Source organism: Haliotis cracherodii, unplaced genomic scaffold (genome assembly GCF_022045235.1).
Source record: "Haliotis cracherodii isolate W230 unplaced genomic scaffold, xgHalCrac1.p SCAF_2, whole genome shotgun sequence".
NCBI classification, from domain to species: domain Eukaryota; kingdom Metazoa; phylum Mollusca; class Gastropoda; order Lepetellida; family Haliotidae; genus Haliotis; species Haliotis cracherodii.
Window position 1 is genome coordinate 56,896,337 of NW_027266275.1, and position 17,758 is coordinate 56,914,094.

Sequence of the window (17,758 nt, forward strand, 5' to 3'; positions counted from 1 at the left end):
AACCCCTTTTCATCACAATTTAGCTTAGTCGCATGACGATCGTTGGATAGTCATCACGTAATTCACATAAACTTAACACCCGAATGCACCCGATAGAAGCTTAGATTTGGGCACAAGCATGCTCCAGACGTGGTGTTCTCGCCTTAGCGGTAGAACCCCCTTTACCTATACTACTTGTAGTAATCTCTACATTACATTTGCAGGATATTGTTTGGGATCGGTTAGTTTTTTATAGACATGTTTCAATGTTATTGTTTGATATTGTAACCATTACATCTAGGAATGAAGGTCTTTAAGCTCTAAAGTAAAGGTTAAACTTGTATGGAGTGTCTGCAAAATATCTATCAAACATTGGAACTTCTCTTCGCCCCGATATATATTCACTTGTGTAGAGTAGCACATATACAAAGACATTTACACAATAATGACATAAAAGTGTGCAATTGTATCTTTAGGGAGAAGTGATGCACATTCATATAAAGTAAAACGCTACGATCATGGAAAAATACATTTCAACCGTCAGAGTTGGTAATCGTGTGTACACGGTGGTTCAGGGATAATTCAGTATATCAAATACAGTACATTGAAAGATATTCACAGTGGCAAATGTCCTAATAGTTCTGGCCTCGACCCAGACAAGCATCCAGGAAGTTGTATCATTGAAGTCGGCATTGACGCGACGAAGAAGTTAGCTCAGTTTATAGACAAAAAATAATAATGTCGTCAACAACAAAGGACAAACAAAGAGACATGTACAGTGGCGTTGCTGTAGCGTTAAGATTTCTTTTGGAACGACTCATATGTCACTGAGCGCTTCGGGTGTCAGTCAGCAGACCTACATAGCTGTGTCTTTGCTTATGCCCCTCTCAGCAGGAGTGTTGTGTTATGGCGGAGCTGTCCTTTATGTCAGAGAACCAGGGGTCAGAAGACAAAAAAACTTATATATTTTGCGAACGCATTTTCAATCATACACATTGTTTCGAAATTTCCCTAATCTTACTTTGTTGTACAATGGAACACTTGACTGGTGTGTACATACATGTAACATAAGAAATTAGTTAAATTGCTTTGACGGTAATGTAATTTCACAATATAAAGAACTAAACTAGTTGAACGGTTATTCTTATCAAATATTTATCGCAAAGAGTGCCATTACGTCACTTTGACACTAACATCAGTGAGTTTACATTAGGCTGATACACATGTTTGTTTGTTCGATCCACGCAATTGGGATACGATGCACGCATCAACCAAGTCGACCACCCGATCCTGTTAGTCATCTCATACGACAAGCATAGTCGCTTTTTACGGCAAGCATGGGTTGCTGGATATCTAATCGACCCCGGATATTCACGGCTCTGATACACATGTTGAACCCTGCTAGTGAACACTGTGTATAATGTTCGTGGTTATGAGTGCATGACGTTTAACGTTATACACTCAGCGATACTCTAGCAATATCACGACTACCAGTAAATAATAGAATCTGGACCAGGCCAACCATGACGATGACATGCATTCAGAAAACTGGCAAACATTTATGCTGAAACTAATTTTTAGTTATGTTAGAGATATTTACACTGAAACAAACTGACTTAACGGTAGTGTTTATCAATATATATCAGTAATTCTAATAAAATATAGTATGTGGTAAATAACGAATACATATTGTATGTATACGCAATTATGTAAATGCTTATTTTATGAATGTACATTATGTTACATGCATTTCGTAATCCATAGGGTACAGTATCTCAAAAGGTATTTCCTCTGAAATAGAATTTGTTATATTTTTCAGGTTGATGTACCATTGGATTGCCCATCAGGTAAATTGAAATGCTTCAACCTTAACAATGTGATGGAATAATTAAGACTGTTGGTTTTTTTTCTATTTTATGGTATTTGTATGTTCTCGGCTATTTAAGAATGGGTTAATAGTAACCTCATATCAACTACAAATAATGCATTATATGTTTTAAAAAATGCAATTCACCTCTAACATCTTACATCAATAAATCAATAGTAGGTATGCTTTGTCTGAACTGTTTGTTTTTTTCCAGGTTGGACACGCATTGGTGTCCAATGTTACAAGTTATATAAATGGATCGTACCATGGGAAAGTGCTGTCAAAATCTGTAAAACGTGAGTGAAATTCACTATTTGTCAAAGTAGTAAATTTGCCATTTACTTTTTCTGAAGATAAATGAGATGTCTCCTAACATTTCTTCCATTTCGGATTCAAATCATCTACAACAGGTCCTGTAAGACAGGTGTCATGCTAGAAGTTATCACAAGGACAAAATTCGTCAAATCATAACAATGTACATGACTTCATGATTCTGTCTACATTCTAATGAAGGGTCTGGTAAGATATTGGGTTTTTAATAGATGTCACTAACGATATGCATGATGTTAATACTCATCTGCTTATAAAAGAGCATAAACAAATCATTACAATGTCCAACAATTGTATTTACAGGAATAAGTTCTGAGATGCATACAAATACCAAATGGGGGAACGGTTGGCCCAGTCGTCCAAGGCGATGCAATTCGCAGTGCAGAGTTGCGTCCCTTGGGCATGCCAGAAATGTATGGTTGTGGGTTCAAATCCCGTTCGCCCCGATTATGCTTCTAGGCTTGTCAGCACCATGCCCGTGCTCGTGGGTTTCACAGTGGGTTAAACCAAACTCACTCACCCACAAATATCAAATAGAGAATGTTGCCTTTCTCACTGTGGAATCAGATAAACACAAACCAGGTGTACCATTTTGTGTTTATATCTGATATGTTCAAGTACTTATCTCAGCCAAGTATAATCTTGAACTCTTAACCAAGTTTGACTACATGTCATACATACAAAAATGATTTCTACATTATCTATAAGAAAAGATTTGGATCTTACTTAATATATCCAAGGGGACAGGTAATCAGTAATTTCTCATGCTGGATGGTGATTCAAATATAAACATTTGAAAATCTGCATTGTGAGGGGTTTTAGAGTATATATGTGAATATATATTAGTATAGGTATTTTTATTTCCTGTATAGCTATGGGTCTGAAATGGCAAAAGTCACAGATTTTTATGAAAACCAGGATGTTGGCAATTTCGCAAGCAGTCTCAGTACAGCCAAGTATTGGATTGGTAAGTTGGATAGTGTTTTTTAGTTAGTCCATAGCCAAACGATTTACTCAAATTATAATACTGTTAAGATGTTTTCCTAAATATGTAATTATATATTTACTTTGAACACCATTCCCATATTTCTTCAACGTAGTTTATTTAAAAAATTTATTTCGTCAATCTCGTCCAAAAAAAATTGATACTTGTTTAAAACATTAATGTCAATGGAGGAAACCATAAGATATGTTAAAATATGTTAAAACTTATGAAAAAATACGCCCAAACCACACATAACTACTATCAACTTTTGACTTTTGACGATGAAACATGAAGACATGACTTTGTTCATTTCTCTTTGGTCCTGGATTCCAAAGCCTTACAAAATCTGTACAAAGAGAGTTATCAGCCTAATGTTCCACCAAATCCCTGTCACAAATATTAACACCAATTAGAGAAGGAATTTCTTTAAATTCGCAGAAATTATTTGAGAGAAGTGGATTTAACACCAATTGGATGCTCAAACATAACTTGCAAATAAGCAAGTTAGTCCTATTATTTCACTATCTGGCGATTAAAGCGTTCATTGTGTATCTCGACATGCGTGTGTAATCCATTATATTACTTTTCTCCAAGACTTCATTCAAGTGTTTTTAGATTAAGTTTGGCAAAATCGCGACGATTTGATCGGCAAGTCACCTTATCACATCAACTCACTATGAACTCGCTTGAAACGAGCATTAGTCGTTAGAGATACAAAATCTTCCTATCAATTCCTATGAAATTTATTTTCAGTTATGATAATGGCCATGAAAATTAAGTATTTTTAAACCTAAATCACCCATGGACCGGGAATGAAATGATTGTGTCAACAGCTGATTGCTATTTCCGACTTATTTTACGAGACAAATACGCATGTAATCTTAATCTCTGCGTATGAAACATTTTCCGGCATACAGTACACAGACACCATTGAATTTTAAAATCATGGTGTCTAGTGATGTTTTATCGTAAATTTCATGTTTTTATTAACCAAATTAACAAACGGCAAAACAAGCAAACAAACTCCTATTGCATTGCCGCCATGTATTGGTGGACATTCGGTAAAAAAATACAAAGTTGAAAAAAAGGATAAAAATACGCAATAAAGGCTAAATATTACGAATAAAGAACTAAATGCTACTAAAAAAAGGTCAAAATACAAAACAAACAGACGCCGGTTAAACAAATACAAAGTTGAAATAATGGTCAAAATTACGCAATATCAATAGTCAAATGTTACGAAAAGACGCCATAAGAAAAGAAAGAACAATGTGTTCGAAAGAACGTCAGTGAGCACGAAAAGAGGTTGACAATAAAGAACGTCAGTGAGCACGAAAGGAGGTTGACAATAAAGAATGTCAGTGAGCACGAAAGGAGGCTGACAATAAAGAACGTCAGTGAGCACGAAAAGAGGTTGACAATAAAGAACGTCAGTGAGCACGAAAGGAGGTTGACAATAAAGAACGTCAGTGAGCACGAAAAGAGGTTGACAATAAAGAACGTCAGTGAGCACGAAAGGAGGTTGACAATAAAGAACGTCAGTGAGCACGAAAAGAGGTTGACAATAAAGAACGCCAGTGAGCACGAAAGGAGGTTGACAATAAAGAACGTCAGTGAGCACGAAAAGAGGTTGACAATAAAGAACGTCAGTGAGCACGAAAGGAGGCTGACAATAAAGAACTATTTAGAGACATTTTAATAGGAGGAAAAATTGATGTGATCTTGCTGGAATATTGCTAAAAGCAGCGTAAATTAATACTCACTTACTAAAAGAGGGAAAGATACATGAAATCCTTTTACGTTAAATATTTGACCTGCCTCAAATACTTGACCACTTGTATGTTGCCCTCTTCTTGATGCCAGATATATGCTAATTTAAATATTTCATTATGTAGCTAACTTTCCTTATAAAACATACAAATATAAAAGATTGTTGAATATAGCTCGAGACACCCTCAGTTTCTTGTGACCACAACTGATTCACATCTTTTGATGAATAATTCAAAATCAAAGAATAGTCATATGTCTGCAAAACCGTCTGGGTTGGATTCCTAACATTGATGTTCTCCTGAAATAATATAACTGCAATGTTAAATATAGATACAAGCAGCGATGTGGGGCTTCTTGCTTCACTGAACTACAGTTGTGAATTGTAGTTTACGTTCATGGAAGTCCATGCACACTATCTCACTTGTGTTACACAGAGAACTGAAACAATGAAGCCGAGCTATTAATGGCCGTAGGTTAGAAAGCATTTCCTGTTGTCTTATAAGTCATTTCCGGTATCAGGAAGGATATCTGCACTACTGTATCTGATTATTATATGGTCTTTATGAGAAATGTGATATTTAACTGGTCCGTTTTGAGTGTGAAAAAATTGTCAGTTTTGGCGATGCTCCAGTTTGGCATTTTTAATGTGGTAACTATTTGCCTGCCTTGCAATTTGAGACCGCATTGCCCGCCGCCAGTATCAACAGCATGACCCTCAGTGTTTCGGGGGGCATAAATCAAGTTTTTCGAAGCACAATTCATATTTTCACGGACATAAGACAGTTTTTCCGTAAAAGAACAACATTGAAAAAGATGAGGACAAGAACCACAATTAGGTCTGTTACACTTTTGCTCTGTTTTACATTCTTGTTTTCCTTTTGAGATAGAAGCCATTGTAAGAATCTGCAGCAGATTTTGGCTCTGTCTTTTACTTTTAATAAGTTTATTTAGTGAAATTTCTGTTCTTTACTCTTATTTAAAGAATACTGTGTCTCCTGAACATTTCCAAATATTGTTTATTGCGTCTTCTACTATTCTTCTAGGGTAGTTTCTTTCTAATAGTGACTACCTCAGTTCATCGAGTCTACATTGTGCACGATCTAAATTAGATACCATCGCGCAGATTCTATGTGCCTATGAGTTAGGGACACTGTTTTTAGTATGACGGGGATGACAGTAATTGTAATTGAGGTATCGTTTGGAATACATTGGTTTGTATTTACATCTGTTTCAATGTTATTGTTTGAAACTGTAACCGTTACATCTAGAAACGATAGATTGCTATCGCTCATCTTTAAAGTAAAGGTTAAACTTGGATGGATTGCTGTAAAATATTTACCAAACACTGTAGATCGTCTTCGTTCCGATTCCACACATCTTCCCGAGGCAAGAGAGTTAACTGACTTTAAAAGTCAAGTTTCCACCCTTGCCGAACTAGGCTGGAATTCCTGGGCTCGATCGTAGCGCCACCAGGGGCTATTACGAGTAATGTCCTTTCCATGCCTCTCCTATTGACCAATCAGATTCAACCTCTCGTATCACTTGCAGTTGCTTCAAACAAAACGGTGGCGCCCAGTCAAGACGATCTGATCCATAATCAAGAGCTATATTGTGATCAAACGAGTCTTACATCGCGAAGTACATCAAATCACGTGAGCACCTTGATTAAAAACATGAAAAGATATAGAAAATATCTGTTGACAACGAGTTAGCGGTGCACATGCTTTGCAAATCCTGCAGTCGACCGAAATCTGCATGACACTTTACAAACCGGATTTCGATTTCGGTGCGCGATTTTGATTGGACTATGCATAGACTCGTTAGCCCAGCCAAAATGTAACTCCATAATACCAGCCTAGTTCGGCAAGGGTGGAAACTGGAAATTGTTCACAAAGCCCACATAGTTGTTTGCGAAATCCACAAACCAATACCACAGGTTTATCGACAATACTATAGCATATAGCGTCAAGAGAAATGCATTTCAATATCGAACTGCACATTAAATTACTGAAGAGTTCCTACTCTGACAGTTATTGGATGATCTGGTGAGGTACAATGGGTTAAAATATGTTGTTATAGATTAATTCTGTTTCATTTTGTCTCTTCGTAGCCTTCAATGCGATGTGGCATTTATAGTCAGTTAACTCACTTGCCTCGGGAAGATGGATTCCACAGAACAAAACAATCATCTAAAAGTCCTTTCAATTTATCTTGAAATCCCCGTCCAAGTTTAATGCTAAACTATCACGTTAATTTATCCAGTATTCAATAGCTTCTATACCGAGATCATGGGGAATGTTTCAGCATAAACTAACTACGTACATCATACTATACAAATATATAGATCTATACTTTGTTGTGATTTTATGCATATATTAGTATGTCAGGGCTATCGACGACTTTGTCTTCTCGTTAAACTCAAGGTCCACACTGTTTTAAAAATACAGCTATTACGTTGCGAGAACATTCATCAGTATTCTCAGTAGATTTAAATGCTGTGAACGGGGCTTATTCCGAAATTTTACTGCAGCTTTTTTCACTGCTTCTAAAATAGATTTCTAAAGTCCATAAATTCTTGCGTTGTTCACCAACAGTATGTACACTGTATATCACTAATAATAGTCAATAGCGGATAAACACAATCGCAGTTCCCTGAAAATTGTACACAAAGCCCACATAGTTGTTTGCGAAATCCACAAACCAATACCACAGATTTATCGACAATACTATAGCATATAGCGTCAAGAGAAATGCATTTCAATATCGAACTGCACATTAAATTACTGAAGAGTTCCTACTCTGACAGTTATTGGATGATCTGGTGAGGTACAATGGGTTAAAATATGTTGTTATAGATTAATTCTGTTTCATTTTGTCTCTTCGTAGCCTTCAATGCGATGTGGCTACAATTAGGCATAACTATGGACAAGCCCAGTCTAGAAACACACACGAAATCTGGGCAAACTTGGCCCAGAATTAGCCGAGATATTAGTGTTGAGAGTTCTGGTATATGTCAAGTTTATGAGAGGGGCCAAAGAGTTCCCTCTTCAACACGCGGTCACTTCCTTGTCCTTGGTGCTAGAGTCAAACGGATTAGTGTTCTGAGTTTGTCAGGACCCAAGGGACCTGTCGCATTGCTGAGATGCTAAAATGCATGTCGAAAAGCTTCAATCCAATATGGCTGCAAAACGGTGCGTTGTAGCTACCATGGTCCTGCAGTACAAAATGATGGGCATCTGATTGCACTGCCGCAGGCAAATCTGGAAGTCCTTGGACAATTAGTTTCGAAGATTATTGCTGCTGAAGTTGAAACTTTGATGAGTTATCTGCCCTTAGCCATTCGGCCTATGGCCTTTGGATTTTGCTGGTATCTGCGTCACACTGGTGTCCATGTTGCTGTTGATTTTGGAGCGATTCTGGCCACTGGTAGTTTTTTGTAGCTCTGGTTAAAAAAAACCTGCGGAATAATAAATAATAATAATCCTATCAATTACAATAGGTCTTCTGCCTTGCAGGCACGAAGCCCCAATAAAAACACTCATTCACTCAATCAGTGATTGTCTCCCCTTTCTGCCAGGTTTCACTCGAAGAGAGGCCTCCCCTGGCAATCAGCTGATAGGATATTGGAGCGACGGTCAAGAAACATCAATTGCAGCAGGTTTCTGGGAAAATGATCAACCGGATTCTGACAAAATGGGAAAATGTGTCTACGTCATGAAGGAAATGGACAGATATTATTGGTCATTTGGTCCTTGTGAAATGAAGTTGTCGTACGTTTGTCAGAGACCAGCTTGTCCATCTGGTAAGGAAACCTCTACACGAATGGAGGCTATAATTACCATATGATCATGACAGCCATCTTGTTACTGTGTTCAGAACATTTATTATATCAAGTACAGTATTCCAAATAATGCATACTTCATTTAGTTCATTTTGGTGTTTTAGGGAGCTACCATTGTACTAATGGCCAATGTATATACCAGAACCTGGTCTGTGATGGAGACGATGACAATTTATCTATTTTGTGTTTTAGGGAGCTACCATTGTACTACTGGCCAATGTATAAAGCAAAACCTGGTCTGTGATGTAGAAGATGACTATTTATTTATTTTGTGTTTTAGGGAGCTACCATTGTACTAATGGCCAATGTATAAACCAGAACCTGCTCTGAGGTGGAGACGATGACTATTTATCTATTTTGTGTTTTAGGGAGCTACAATTGTACTAATGGCAAATGTATATACCAGAACCTGGTCTGTGATGTAGACGATGACTATTTATTTATTTTGTGTTTTAGGGAGCTACCATTGTACTAATGGCCAATGTATAAACCAGAACCTGGTCTGTGATGGAGACGATGACTATTTATTTTGTTTTTTAGGGAGCTACCATTGTACTAATGGCCAATGTATAAACCAGAACCTGGTCTGTGATGTAGACGATGACTATTTATTTATTTTGTGTTTTAGGGAGCTACCATTGTACTAATGGCCAATGTACAACCAGAACCTTGTCTGTGATGGAGACGATGACTATTTATTTTGTGTTTTAGGGAGCTACCATTGTACTAATGGCCAATGTATAAACCAGAACCTGGTCTGTGATGGAGACGATGACTATTGATTTATTTGGTGTTTAAGGGAGCTACCATTGTACTAATGGCCAATGTACAACCAGAACCTTGTCTGTGATGGAGACGATGACTATTTATTTTGTGTTTTAGGGAGCTACCATTGTACTAATGGCCAATGTATAAACCAGAACCTGTTCTGTGATGGAGACAATGACTATTTATTTATTTTGTGTTTTAGGGAGCTACAATTGTACTAATGGCCAATGTATAAACCAGAACCTGGTCTGTGATGGAGACGATGACTATTTATTTTTGTGTTTTAGGGAGCTACCATTGAACTAATGGCCAATTTATAAACCAGAACCTGGTCTGTGATGGAGACGATGACTATCTATTTATTTTGCGTTTCAGGGAGCTACCATTGTACTAATGGCCAATGTATAAACCAGAACCTGGTCTGTGATGGAGACGATGACTATCTATTTATTTTGTGTTTTAGGGAGCTACCATTGTACTAATGGCCAATGTATAAACCAGAACCTGGTCTGTGATGTAGACGATGACTATCTATTTATTTTGTGTTTTAGGGAGCTACCATTGTACTAATGGCCAATGTACAACCAGAACCTGGTCTGTGATGGAGATGATGACTATTTATTTTGTGTTTTAGGGAGCTACCATTGTACTAATGGCCAATTTATATACCAGAACCTGGTATGTGATGGAGACGATGACTATTTATTTATTTTGTGTTTTAGGGAGCTACCATTGTACTAATGACCAATGTACAACCAGAACCTTGTCTGTGATGGAGACGATGACTATTTATTTGGTGTTTTAGGGAGCTACAATTGTACTAATGGCCAATGTATATACCAGAACCTGGTCTGTGATGTAGACGATGACTATTTATCTATTTTGTGTTTTAGGGAGCTACCATTGTACTAATGGCCAATGTATATACCAGAACCTGGTCTGTGATGGAGACGATGACTATTTATCTATTTTGTGTTTTAGGGAGCTACCATTGTACTAATGGCCAATGTATATACCAGAACCTGGCCTGTGATGGAGATGATGGCTATCTATTTTGTGTTTTAGGGAGCTACCATTGTACTAATGGCCAATGTATAAACCAGAACCTGGTCTGTGATGTAGACGATGACTATTTATCTATTTTGTGTTTTAGGGAGCTACCATTGTACTAATGGCCAATATATATACGAGAACCTGGTCTGTGATGGAGACGATGACTATCTATTTGGTGTTTTAGGGAGCTACCATTGTACTAATGGCCAATGTATATACGAGAACCTGGTCTGTGATGGAGACGATGACTATTTATTTTTGTGTTTTAGGGAGCTACCATTGAACTAATGGCCAATTTATAAACCAGAACCTGGTCTGTGATGGAGACGATGACTATCTATTTATTTTGCGTTTCAGGGAGCTACCATTGTACTAATGGCCAATGTATAAACCAGAACCTGGTCTGTGATGGAGACGATGACTATCTATTTATTTTGTGTTTTAGGGAGCTACCATTGTACTAATGGCCAATGTATAAACCAGAACCTGGTCTGTGATGTAGACGATGACTATCTATTTATTTTGTGTTTTAGGGAGCTACCATTGTACTAATGGCCAATGTACAACCAGAACCTGGTCTGTGATGGAGATGATGACTATTTATTTTGTGTTTTAGGGAGCTACCATTGTACTAATGGCCAATTTATATACCAGAACCTGGTCTGTGATGGAGACGATGACTATTTATTTATTTTGTGTTTTAGGGAGCTACCATTGTACTAATGACCAATGTACAACCAGAACCTTGTCTGTGATGGAGACGATGACTATTTATTTGGTGTTTTAGGGAGCTACAATTGTACTAATGGCCAATGTATATACCAGAACCTGGTATGTGATGTAGACGATGACTATTTATCTATTTTGTGTTTTAGGGAGCTACCATTGTACTAATGGCCAGTGTATATACCAGAACCTGGTCTGTGATGGAGACGATGACTATTTATCTATTTTGTGTTTTAGGGAGCTACCATTGTACTAATGGCCAATGTATATACCAGAACCTGGCCTGTGATGGAGATGATGGCTATTTATTTTGTGTTTTAGGGAGCTACCATTGTACTAATGGCCAATGTATAAACCAGAACCTGGTCTGTGATGTAGACGATGACTATTTATCTATTTTGTGTTTTAGGGAGCTACCATTGTACTAATGGCCAATATATATACGAGAACCTGGTCTGTGATGGAGACGATGACTATCTATTTGGTGTTTTAGGGAGCTACCATTGTACTAATGGCCAATGTATATACGAGAACCTGGTCTGTGATGGAGACGATGACTATTTATTTGGTGGTTTAGGGAGCTACCATTGTACTAATGGCCAATGTATATACCAGAACCTGGTCTGTGATGGAGACGATGACTATTTATTTATTTGATGTTTTAGGGAGCTACCATTGTACTAATGGTCAATGTATATACCTGGACCTGGTCTGTGATGGAGACGATGACTATTTATTTTGTGTTTTAGGGAGCTACCATTGTACTAATGTTCAATGTATAAACCAGAACCTGGTCTGTGATGGAGACGATGACTATCTATTTTTGTGTTTTAGGGAGCTACCATTGTACTAATGGCCAATTTATAAACCAGAACCTGGTCTGTGATGTAGACGATGACTATCTATTTATTTTGTGTTTTAGGGAGCTACCATTGTACTAATGGCCAATTTATAAACCAGAACCTAGTCTGTGATGTAGACGATGACTATTTATTTTGTGTTTTAGGGAGCTACAATTGTACTAATGGCCAATGTTTATACCAGAACCTGGTCTGTGATTGAGACGATGACTATCTATTCATTTTGTGTTTTAGGGAGCTACCGTTGTACTAATGGCCAATGTATAAACCAGAACCTGGTCTGTGATGGAGACGATCACTGTTTATTTTGTGTTTTAGGGAGCTACCATTGTACTAATGGCCAATGTATAAACCAGAACCTGGTCTGTGATGGAGACGATGACTATTTATTTTGTGTTTTAGGGAGCTACCATTGTACTAATGGCCAATGTATATACCAGAACCTGGTCTGTGATGGAGACGATGACTATTTATTTATTTTGTGTTTTAGGAAGCTACCATTGTACTAATGGCCAATGTATAAACCATAACCTGGTCTGTGATGGAGACGATGACTATTTATTTTGTGTTTTAGGGAGCTACCATTGTACTAATGGCCAATGCATATATACCAGAACCTGGTCTGTGATCGAGACGATGACTATTTATTTATTTTGTGTTTTAGGAAGCTACCATTGTACTAATGGTCAATGTATAAACCAGAACCTGGTCTGTGATGGAGACGATGACTATTGATTTATTTGGTGTTTAAGGGAGCTACCATTGTACTAATGGCCAATGTATATACCAGAACCTGGTATGTGATGGAGACGATGACTATCTATTTATTTTGTGTTTTAGGGAGCTACCATTGTACTAATGGCCAATGTATATACCAGAACCTGGTCTGTGATGGAGACGATGACTATCTATTTATTTTGTGTTTTAGGGAGCTACCATTGTACTAATGGCCAATGTATAAACCAGAACCTGGTCTGTGATGGAGACGATGACTATTTATTTTGTGTTTTAGGGAGCTACCATTGTACTAATGGCCAATGTATAAACCAGAACCTGGTCTGTGATGGAGACGATGACTATTTATTTTGTGTTTTAGGGAGCTACCATTGTACTAATGGCCAATGTATAAACCATAACCTGGTCTGTGATGGAGGCGATGACTGTGGAGATGCCTCTGATGAAATGAACTGTGGTAAGAGCATAATGCTTGTAAAGCCTATTTTAAGTTTGTGTCCTGTTCGTTTTATGATTCGATCTGGCAATGATAGATCATTTATCGCGCGATATGCCAAGGACAGGCACAGGTCACCAGGCTTTGGATGCCCGTGCCTACAATAAAATGAGATTGGATTAAATGGCCGAGGGTGTTCCAGGTACCAGTGGGCTACTGAGCTGATAGTTGGGTATACGAAAAGGCTACCGTTGCCATGGCCACTAGCGTAGCCAACAGAGATCAGCAGCTACAGCTGTCCGGCCTCCACGGTAGCATATTTAAGTGCTACCATTGCTTGGCAACTACCACGCTGCCAAAAGCAGCTACCGCTGCCTGGCCCAATTAGTAAAACCATTGTAGCGACTACCGCCGCCGGCCCAACTGTCAGCTACCGCGCTTGACGACTCCCGCCGCCGGGCCACCATACGTGGCAATTGGTTGCCCAACGTAAGCTATTTTACACTTCAACAGATCAAATGTCGGGAAAGACGAGGTTCCCACTGAGAAGCAGGTCACCCCAGAAAGGTTCCCGCTGAAAAGCAGGTAGCCTTAAGCGCGAGTATTAATTTGGAAGCAAGTTAATTTGTTACTAACAGTGTAGCCCACAAGAACCCCGCCACAAAGCACCATGTCTTGTCTGATGCCAGGATCTGGGGATGTGGCACTATTGTACCATCGAGCTCTTTGACGCGAATGGCTAGCCTGCGGTTTATATTCTTCCGCATCCCCTCAATCTTTATTGGATCCCTGGTATCATGACACTAGCGCCTGGGCAGCATTGAGGATAAGATGATCCTGGCGTCAGGAAGGTGGAGTCCACCATTTCAAGATAGAGTCAGCTGCCCTTGACCAAGCACAGGTCGTTGGAGCCCAGGTGGATGATGAGGGCTCTGGGGCTGCGCCGTGTCGCCTTGACCTGTGCATCAAGGATGGTGTCCAGCTCCTTCCACCTCATTCCCCCTCGTGCCAACCACAGCATTCTCGGTTGGTCCTGACTGGAGCCCTTCAGAAACAAGTACTGCCGTGACCTGGCCATGTAGCTGGAGCCCACCATCCAAACTGTAAACGGTATGAAGTGTAGTAAGAACCGTGAATAGAATATTTAAATTAGTTTTGTAGCATTAAATTTGTTGGTAAGAGTACGTAAGTATTGTAGCAATCTGACTTCCACCTTCCATATTGCTGTATGAGGTGTTCAGGCACCCCGTTCAAGGCTGCTGATGTGGCTGATTTGTGTAAGCCTGTTAAAAGCTTGCCCACCAGGAAATGTTGTGTTCAATCGGTGAGCCCGCAGAATCTGTGCTGTGAAGACAGCGCTGCAATGTATGTCTTGACTATGTTAGGGGAGGGGTGAGTGACTGAGCAAGCGATTAGTTACAGCAAAACATGTGTGTACTCTGCGCGAATGGTGGACTATAGAGATGGAACAAATGCGCTTGCACGGGATCTAGTGCCCTGGGCACGGTGCAGGGTGCTGACCCGGGGGTGATTCAGTTACAAGGGGTGATTAACATGATTAAGTTACGGACGTAATTAGCCAATGGTTTGGAAACGCGCGATAAAGTCATCAAGTAGTTATATTCTATACTGCATATGCTCCTCTTGACAACATTCAACCAAAATATACACTAAAAACTGTCCGAAAACTCAAAACCAATAATATAACTGCTGAAACAAAATGTTTTACATCAAACAGTGAAGTTTGAAAACTGTTAAAGAAACACATATAAAATGTAATATTCGTGTCAGTTTCTAAGAACCTTGAAGGAAAAGTATACTTAGCCTACAGGAATACGTATCAAAAGGGCTACTAAAATAACACTATAACAATAAGAGTTTGGGGGAAATTATACGAAACAACAAATAAAATTTTGCCAAAACATTAGGAGAGATTTGAACAGGTGTCCCTTCGTGTCATGTACTCCTATGCACATTATTTGCAATTTAGAGTTATCTACCTTTGATCACCCCCTAAAAATGCGTTCTTGTGCTGCCATTCCCTGTCCGCTGTCGTCTGCTTGGTATAGCGAGTTGAGAAATATTCAGCTTATTTATGTTTTACATACATGTCTTTGAGAGGAACAAATGTTACAACTTTCTAGGATGAAAACTGCATGGTAATGTATATTTTAGTGTGGTTCTTATGGCAAATATTCTGTCAGTGTTGTAACTGGCTTATGGTCGCTAAAATAGGGTCTGGTAGGCTAGAAAATGAGGGTAGGCAGCTCTTGACATTTTATCCATTACTAAATGTAACAGTTAATCATTTCTTCATAATTTTCGGATTTAAAAATGACCGTAAAGTACTTGATGTTGGCTTCTGGCGTGTGCATCTTCACTCTACACTCACCGTAACATTATCGATACACGTAATGTGTATTTGTAGATATGGAAAATAGATCAGGAATTCTAGCCTAGCAGTTTCAAGGCCGCAGTTAATTTTTTTGACAGGGGGGGGGGGGGGGATATTTGTTTAAGTATCACTTGTCCCCAACTTCATTCAAATAAAACTGTTTGATTTGTTTTGCAGAGTGTCCACTGACGTAGAAAATCGCTAGATATTTAGTGTCAGTACCTTTGTTATTTTGCCGGATATCTGAACAAATTCCAGCGACAAGAATTCTTTTCTTGAAACAATAAATGTGTGCTAACACGCCAACAGTAATATTTTTATATTCAAACTGGTTCTGTTTGTATATTATTATCTTTCGTATGTATTTTTTCCTAGTATTATTCAGTGTTTGAGGTGATGTATGACATCATGTGTTCTCATGTAACCATCTGTCTCTTCCAGCTAGTCGATGCAAGTACTACTTTAACCAAGCTGCAGGCTCAATCAGCTCCAACAACTACCCAAGCAACTACCCAGATGCTAGGAACTGTCAGTGGGTGATCCACGTCCCGCTTGGACAGAATGTTTACCTCAAAGTATGTGGGAAATATTTGAATACATAAATCTACCAATTTATCTAGCTTGTCAACTGACATGTTTGTGCAGTAGAAAAGATGCTTCTTGTTGATTGAGCACGGAGAGTTTAACAAGAAGAACCTTAAAATGGTCTATTTCTGTAACAACCACAGATATCATGAGTGTATTATCATGCATGATATTAGAGGCTATTATGCAGCGAGATTCCAAGTGTTAAAGTTTGGGGATTGTTGTCGGCACAAGTACTACTACTACTACTAGTCACAACCAAATGAATGTACCAGTGGCAAGTATTTTTACAAATTGGCACCTCTGATTCCCAAATATGCTACACCCTGTGCAAGTAATGACTCCAACAACAGTACAATGTGTGAGACCATTTCTTGACGTGGTCTGCCATGGAATGACTGAAATACTAATAGAAGTGGTATAAAACGATACATATCTCATTGTGATTAAGCTGTTTACTTCAAAGGCACAACCCTTTTGCTCCCAATTGTTAGTTACCTGTTTACCTTCATTTCTTCTATTACTTCAGTGATATTGTGTTTGCCTCTCCGTAACAGTTCACCAACTTCTCCACGGAGATGGGGGCTGATATAGTGCAAGTGTTGGTTGGAGGACAGACTGAGACCCAGGGGCAGCTTGTGGCCTCCCTGTCCGGAGATAGGCAGGCCAGCCTCCCTGACTTCACCAGCTTCAACAACTTCATCATCGTCAAATTCACCACCGACAGCAGCAGCAATGCACTTGGCTTCAGAGCTGAATTCAGTGGAAGTAAGTCTAATCTGCACCACTTGCTCAAAAATAATATTTAGGTTGATTTCCTTCTATTTAATTTATCTCTCAAAAGTTGCATCAGCTGTAGAAAATTTTTCAATTCTGTGAACTAAAATTACAGTCTTCCACAATAAATAAATACTAAATGTGATAACCCGACGTGGATGCAATCATTTATGCAGGCCTTTGCTCAGGTGCCTGTGCACACCTATCAGCAAGCTACTTATGCACCACTCACACATCAGTTCGGCACACCTACCCAAGCTCATGCAATTTCCAAAGCGCTGGCATCTCCTGCTCAACAGACATTGGCAACTGTCTGAGTCCTATCCACGTCTGTGGCTGCGCCTGGGATTCATCTATCTCCCAACACAGCCTCCAAACGATACTCAAGGGCGACTTAGTCCAAACGACATTCAGGAGCCGCTATCCCGTTCGCCGTTGAGAGCTTTATTTATCAGACTCCACTGAGGTGTCGTTTGTCCTTCGACAGCCACGCGGATTGGGATACGCACCTCGGTCTTGCCCAGATGTTAGACTGGATGGCTGACCGTCTATTAGCAGTAGTGCCTTCCTCTGGCTCAGGTGTCGACAAGACAGACAATATTTGGTCTCACCTGACTTCCATCCCACCTGACTCCATGTTGAAGGATATGC

General features: G+C 39.1%; 1 protein-coding gene across 1 annotated transcript in view; it reads left to right on the plus strand.

Annotated features, from left to right (window-relative positions):
* Positions 1-17,758, plus strand: part of LOC139468275 (uncharacterized) — a 235,319-nt gene that overhangs the window by 2,097 nt on the left and 215,464 nt on the right. Inside the window, exons 2-8 of the mRNA XM_071250131.1 lie at positions 1,799-1,826; positions 2,061-2,142; positions 3,049-3,143; positions 8,509-8,733; positions 13,276-13,371; positions 16,187-16,320; positions 16,888-17,098. Coding sequence (XP_071106232.1) covers positions 1,799-1,826; positions 2,061-2,142; positions 3,049-3,143; positions 8,509-8,733; positions 13,276-13,371; positions 16,187-16,320; positions 16,888-17,098 — 871 coding nt within the window. The remainder of the gene's footprint in view (positions 1-1,798; positions 1,827-2,060; positions 2,143-3,048; positions 3,144-8,508; positions 8,734-13,275; positions 13,372-16,186; positions 16,321-16,887; positions 17,099-17,758) is intronic.